The 7,271-nt window shown below is 34.0% G+C and overlaps 1 protein-coding gene across 1 annotated transcript; it reads left to right on the plus strand.

Moving 5' to 3' along the window:
- The first annotated feature begins 3,793 nt into the window (after positions 1 to 3,793).
- On the plus strand, positions 3,794 to 6,969 carry LOC123194322 (pectinesterase-like). Its single transcript, XM_044607497.1, has 3 exons — positions 3,794 to 4,446; positions 4,528 to 4,984; positions 6,181 to 6,969. The coding sequence occupies exons 1-3, from the start codon at positions 3,871 to 3,873 to the stop codon at positions 6,870 to 6,872; spliced, it is 1,725 nt and encodes a 574-aa protein (XP_044463432.1). The 5' UTR covers positions 3,794 to 3,870; the 3' UTR covers positions 6,873 to 6,969.
- The last annotated feature ends 302 nt before the right edge of the window (positions 6,970 to 7,271 follow it).

The following is a 7,271-nucleotide window of genomic DNA, read 5'->3' on the forward strand; positions in this document are numbered from 1 at the left end:
ATTTTTTAGATTTCCAAAAAATTTTTCGATTGTTACCATTCTAGGGTTTTTCAACTTTTAGAATTCGAATTTCAGTTCTGTTTTTTGAATTTCACCGTTTTACGAGATATCGACTCGTATTTTTCAGATTTCCGAAGAATTTTTCGATTGTTGCCATTCTAGGGTATTTCAACTTTTAGAATTTGAATTTCAGTTCCGTTTTTTTGAATTTCACCGTTTTACAATAGATCGACTCGTATTTTTCAGATTTCTGAAGAATTTTTCGATTGTTGCCATTCTAGGGTATTTCAACTTTTAGAATTCGAATTTCAGTTATGTTTTTTCGAATTTCACCGTTTTATGATAGATCGACTCATATTTTTTAGATTTCTGAAGAATTTTTTGATTATTGCCATTCTAGGGTATTTCAACTTTTAGAATTCGAATTTCAGTTTCGTTTTTTCAAATTTCACTGTTTTACGATATATCGACTCGTATTTTTCAGATTTCTGAAGAATTTTTTTATTATTACCATTTTAGAGTATTTCAACTTTTAGAATTTGAATTTTACCATTTTACGATACATCACTCAAATCACATATAGAATGAAATCAAATACATATCTATATATAATGATAGATAAAATGCATCATACACATACATACATACAATAAATATATACATACGAACATATGAAGAATGATAAACAAACGAGGTAACTAAATATACATTCGTGAGCTACTCAATACAGTAAAAATACAACTGCGACGCTAAACGTTGACGCATAGAGGTAGACGACTCTTGGGAAAAATCGTAGCTCCGTGACAATGCCAAACACTTAAAAAAACGTAACATAAACACGCCACAGTCACCGGAGCCTAATCCCTGCTGAGGGACATTCGTCGCTCGATACAAAAGCGAGGGAATCACGTCGTGGAGTCCTCCCATAAGCTATCCAAAAACTCGTCGTGTCTAATAATGCGGGAATGAATGTCATATACGGTCGCATGCGCTGCTCAAGAGACCTCATATTCCCCAAATATGTGCGAGAATTATCCTGCACAAATTTTAAAAATTCGTTAGACATTCAAAAAAATAAATATGTAAACAAATGTATTCGTGAAAAAAACATAAAAAGAAGAAAAATACGAAATAATCAAAAATGAAATGACAAAACTTAACAAATAAGATTGTTCGAATTCTAGATGTTGAAATACCTTAAAATGTCAATAATTAAAAAATTGATCGAAATCTAGAAAATACGAGTCGATATAGCCGAAAACAGTGAAATACGGAAAAGCTGCAATGAAATGTGATTTCTATAAGTTGAAATACCATAGAATGTTAACAATCGAAAAATCGATCGAAAATAGAAAATATGAGTTGATATATCCTGAAATGATAAAAATCAAAAAAACGGAATTGAAATTCGAATTCTAAAAGTTGAAATACCCTAGAATAACAACAATAAAAAAATTCTTCGAAAATCTGAAAAATACGAGTCGATATATCGTAAAACTTTGAAATTCAAAAAAACGGAACTGAAATTCAAATTCTAAAAGTTGAAAAACCCTAGAATGATAACAATCGAAAAATTCTTCAAAAATCTGAAAAATACAAGTCAATCTATCGTAAAACGGTGAAATTCAAAAAAATGAAACTGAAATTCAAATTCTAAAAGTTGAAAAGCCCTAGAATGGCAACAATCGAAAAATTCTTCAGAAATATGAAAAATACAAGTCGATATATCGTAAAACGATGAAATTCAAAAAAACAGAACTGAAATTCGAATTCTAAAAGTTGAAAAACCTTACAATGGCAACAATCGAAAAATTCTTCAGAAATCTGAAAAATACGAGTCGATTTATCGTAAAACGGTGAAATTCGAAAAAACGGAACTGAAATTCAAAAACACGAATCAATATATCCTATAAACAAAAAAATCGAAATATTGAGGTGAAATTACGTCATTACATCGTAAATTGTGTCAAACAGCTCCAAAATTCGAAAAATCGAATCTCAAATTTGAAAATTACATATGAAAAAACCCTAAAACAGAAAAAACGGATATAAAATTCGAAAACTACATGATCAGAAACCCTAGATAACAAAATTCTCAATTTACCCCTCATGAAAATTCCTTTTTAAAACAGGTCAACTGTTATATGATAAATTTCAGAAAAACCCATTGTGTTCTAAGGAATCTCCCCCGGCTCCCCAATATTTTAACAAAGCTATTTTACCTCCCTAACCCACGGTCAATGTCTGCTGACCGTGGGAGAAATCGTTTGACCGTGGGAAATACTGTTCCCACGGTTGGACTGCCGATCTTTCGATAGCCATTTTCGACCAAAATTTGGTTGTTTTGGCATCCGATTTTTTTATAAATCAAATCTACACGTTGTATAACACAAAACCCCTCAATCAATTCAACAAAAACAACCAAGAATCAAAACATTTTAAGTATTGTTCAAATCGAAACCCTAAAATTTCAAACCTCAAAATCTCAATAATATGAGCAATAACTTGATTCAAACAAGATTACGGGAGATATACTAACCTTCTTTGCCATTTGCGGTTGCCGGAAAGTAAGAAAATCGACGAAAATTTGGTCGACCGTGGGAAAGTGGGAAATTTTGAATTTTCTTTGAATTTGCACAGTGAAATGACTGTGGGAAGTAAGGAAATTTGCTGTGTTTATATATGGGGGTAGTTTCGTCATTTCACAAAACTTGGGCATTTTTGCTTAAACCTGTATATTTTGGGTAATTTTCTTTTACCTCCTAAATTTTGGCTATTTTTTATAATTTCCCTTTAGTTAATCAATACGAGGCTAAAAAATGCCAATATTTGACCTAGTCCATAACAAAGAAAAACATTAGTTTAAATACCCAGCTCAACACAGTAAATACTAACACATTAATATATCACAATACTACACCCATCATATCAAAACAAATTTAAATAAAAATAAAAGAATGTGTCACAGGCCAAGTATAAAAATGTCAGTTTCAATACAATCACAAAATACAGCCTGTGTGCAGGTCTTGTTTTATACACATGGAAACTAAAATGTGAACACAGATTTTCCTGGTTTGCCTATGCAGTTGTATTTCTTCTCCACTTTGCCATTTTGAACAAGTTAAAACAACAAACTCTCAGAGGGGATTAGTTGGCCCCGGTTCAGTGAATGAAGAAGGGCTGGAATTTCCCCACTCAGCTTCTTCATTTATTCATACACATTCTTTTGTAGTTCCCTACACATTTTTTCCACGTTTTTCATCAATAGTAGTTCTTTTCATATCTATTGCTTCTGAAATCTACTGTTAACTACTAATAAATGTGATGAGTGTTGACAGAAAACAGCATAAATATATTTTTTGAGTTTATAATTAAATATATATATTATCACCTATTATTTATTTATGCGTCTAATTATTAATAAAAAAAAAGTATATATATATATATATATATATATATATATATATATATATATATATAGTATTATTCAAATAAGAATAATAAATGCATGTAAACTTTTAAAAGATAATTTGAATGACAAAAAAAATGTTTCATATATAAGAGAATATGAATTCAAATCTACTCTGGCGATATATTAAGATAAAATTTTTAATTTATTTAATTTTATAGTTATGAAATAAGTCATTGAACCTAAGATTTAATTTATTCGATATAGTTGGTTCTATTTTGAGAGGGCAATCCGCATCGGATAGGGTTTCTCCTTTAAAAAAGGCAAAAAAAGAAAAAGCAAATACATGTGAAGTGGGCCGACTGAAAACAAGGATAACTTCAATCGATCTGCGTACCATAAATCACTGGTCCTGTTTTTTAATAGAATTCATTACAACATCAAAACCTTAACCGGCAAATATGTCAACCTCCGCCACTCAGGTTGCCACGTCAAAGAGAAGGAAAAAACTCTACTTTGCCCTCTTTGCTTCACTCTTAATTATCACAGCCATAGTTACCATTGCTGCCGCCGTATCCTCCAGGAACAAATCCACTCTCATCAATGACAAAATAGCTGCTCATCCTGTTGTCAAGTCCTCCTGTGGCCTCACATTTTACCCGCACCTTTGCTTCTCAGCACTGTCAACAGTTCCTGATGCTGCAGCTAAGATCACCTCACCGAAAGATGTGATAGAAATGTTACTTGACATCACTATAACTGCAGTCCAGAAAAATTACTTCAGCATCAAGAAGCTCACTAGCACTCGTTCAGGCAGACTAACAAAACGTGAGAAAGCTGCTCTACATGATTGTCTTGAAATGGTGGATGAAACTCTTGACGAGCTTCACAAAATAATAGAGGAGCTCCAGGAGTATCCGGCTGTTAACAAATCCATATCCCAACAAGCGGCGGAGCTCAAAATCCTGTTGAGTGCCTCCATGACAAACCAAGAAACTTGCCTCGACGGGTTCTCTCACGATAAGGCTGATAAAGAGGTTATATAAACAAGCTTTATTCATCAATTTTTCTACTATAATATCTTTGTTATACTGATTTTACTCTTCTTATGCTAAAAGGTTCGTAAAGCATTGATAGAGGGTCAAGAACATGTCTTTAAAATGTGCAGCAATGCACTAGCCATAGTAAAAAACTTGACTGACAGTGATGTAGCCAAAGAGGTCGAGACTTCAGGGAGACATCTCGGGGAGGTTGAAAATGAAAAGGGGTGGCCTGAATGGTTATCAGCCGGAGATAGGAGGCTGCTGCAGGCCACAACAGTGACTCCTGACGTTACTGTGGCTACTGATGGGAGCGGCGACTACCTGACGGTGTCGGAGGCTGTGGAGGCTGCGCCAGAAAGCAGTAGCACTAGATACATTATAAAGATTAAAGCAGGGGCTTACAGAGAAGATCTGGAAATACCCACGAAGAAGATTAATTTGATGTTTATAGGAGATGGGAGAATTAACACTATCATTACTGCAAGTAAAAATGTAGTTGATGGGAGCACAACGTTCAATTCAGCCACTGTCGGTGAGTAAATTAACTACATAATATGGTAAACTTTTTCTTTTTAAATTACATGATTCATTTGTCGTGTCTTGGGAAGTATGGATTCTTCTATTTAAAAGCCTGAGATCGGGGCTCACTCTTTTAAAGGCCCAAGGACTATTTCCCACAGTTTTAGCCAACCTTAAAAAGTATACTTAGTGACAATTCACTCATTCATAGATTTTTTTTATTAAAATTTTTAGTTATAAGTGAAAGTAAAATCATTATTTTATCATTAAATACTGAAACACTAAAAGTTATATCATTTCTCTTTCTTCCTTCAAGTTTTAAAAATTAATACTTTACTCTATTTTTAAAGTTTAAAAAATTAGCATTTTACCCTTAGGGTTTGATTCCTTTCTTTGGCCACTACTATTCCAGTTATCTTCTAGATCCGACTACGAAGGACAACGTTCATCATCTTTATCTAGAAAAAGCGATAAAGGATGACACTCCGTCATGTCGTCTAAACAATGAAACATTGTACTTCATCGCTCTTTTTGATCTCGACAATGCTTTCTTATCCAGATTTGGACAACGAAGGATTGTCTTTCATCGTAGAAGATTGTCGGACAATCTTTGTCAGAGAAGATTGGTGACTAGATTCCCTAAGACATCAAAGATAAAACCTAAAAATGGGGAGAAATTTGAATTTTTCAAAACTAAATCATAAGAAAAATCATTAGTTTTTTAAACTAAAAAAGAGAAATAATATAAATTTTTAGAGCTTAATAGTAAAATGATCATTTTACTCTTGCTTCTAACTAAAAATTTTTAACAAAAATTAATTTATAGGTGAGTGTTTGAATTTTTGGATTGCTAAGAGTGTGTCTTTGAAATTATGCTAAAACTAGGTGGGAAATAAGTCCTTTGGCCTCCTTTTAAATCATTCAAGGCAATTGTCGGTGCTTGTTGCCTATAAATTTGCGACCAGTAGCCAGTAAATTTGAAAATTTGTACAATATTCTTTAACTTATGCGTTTTTCATAGGCAAGCTGTCGATATGAATACTTGCCAAAAGAGAAGACAAAGGACCTCATTTGTTTGATTTATCTGTTTATTAGTCAACCTAAAAAACCCAGAAGAGTGTTCTTATATTATAATAGGAAGCAATTGGATTAAGTTGAAGGTTTTAGATGCAATGTTACCTAATCAGACAAGACTATCAAAAATTGCAGCTGTAGTCGGGACCGGGTTCTTGGCGAGGGACATAACTTTTCAAAATACAGCAGGGCCATCGAAGCACCAAGCAGTGGCGCTACGTGTAAACGCAGATCTTTCAGCATTTTACAGATGCGGCTTTATAGCATACCAAGACACCCTTTACGTCCACTCCCTTCGCCAGTTTTTTGTGAATTGCTATGTAGCAGGCACAGTGGACTTCATCTTCGGAAATTCAGCAGTTGTTATTCAAGACACCGACATTCATGCTCGCCGCCCAAATGCCGGCCAAAAGAACATGGTCACCGCACAAGGGCGAGACGACCCGAATCAAAACACAGGCATAGTGATCCAAAAATGCAGAATTGGTGCAACTTCAGATCTACTTCCTGTAATTGACGAGTTTCCAACGTATTTGGGTCGGCCGTGGAAGGAGTATTCGAGAACAGTTATAATGCAAACTGAAATCAGTGATGTGATAAACCCAGCTGGGTGGTTCGAGTGGAGTGGGGATTTCGCACTTGACACATTGTTCTATGCAGAGTATGCAAACACAGGCCCTGGTGCGAACACATCAAATAGAGTGACATGGAAAGGGTACAGGGTTATTACTGATGCAAGTGAGGTGGAAATGTTTACAGCTGAGAATTTTATTTCTGGGGATAGTTGGTTGAACTCCACAGGTTTTCCTTACAGTCTTGGTCTCTGAAGTCATATTATTGCTTAATTAGCAGCCCATCCCCATCCCCCTTGGTAAGAAATAATAATTGTGGTTTAATGAGAATAACGTTAGAATTTTTCGAAAATTATGGTGCTAATTTTTAATAAAATAATTGTTTTATGTAAAATCGGGATGATTTGATAGATAAACCTAAAGTAAGCATTTATTGTTGAGTGGACGAATCTTATCTATTTGGGCTTAGATTGCTTGCTTAGTGTTTGGACGCACGGAATGATCCGTTTAAAGAAATAAAAAAATTATAATTTATCGGATTAATTCATCAAAGGTTAATATAGGCATGATCTCATATTTTGAATCTTGTGTTTTTGTCAAATCGTCTAAATAGTAAATCTCAACCTAATCTTAGACAAGAGTCCAATGGGCTAT

Source organism: Mangifera indica, chromosome 13, assembly GCF_011075055.1.
Source record: "Mangifera indica cultivar Alphonso chromosome 13, CATAS_Mindica_2.1, whole genome shotgun sequence".
Taxonomy (NCBI): Eukaryota; Viridiplantae; Streptophyta; class Magnoliopsida; order Sapindales; family Anacardiaceae; genus Mangifera; species Mangifera indica.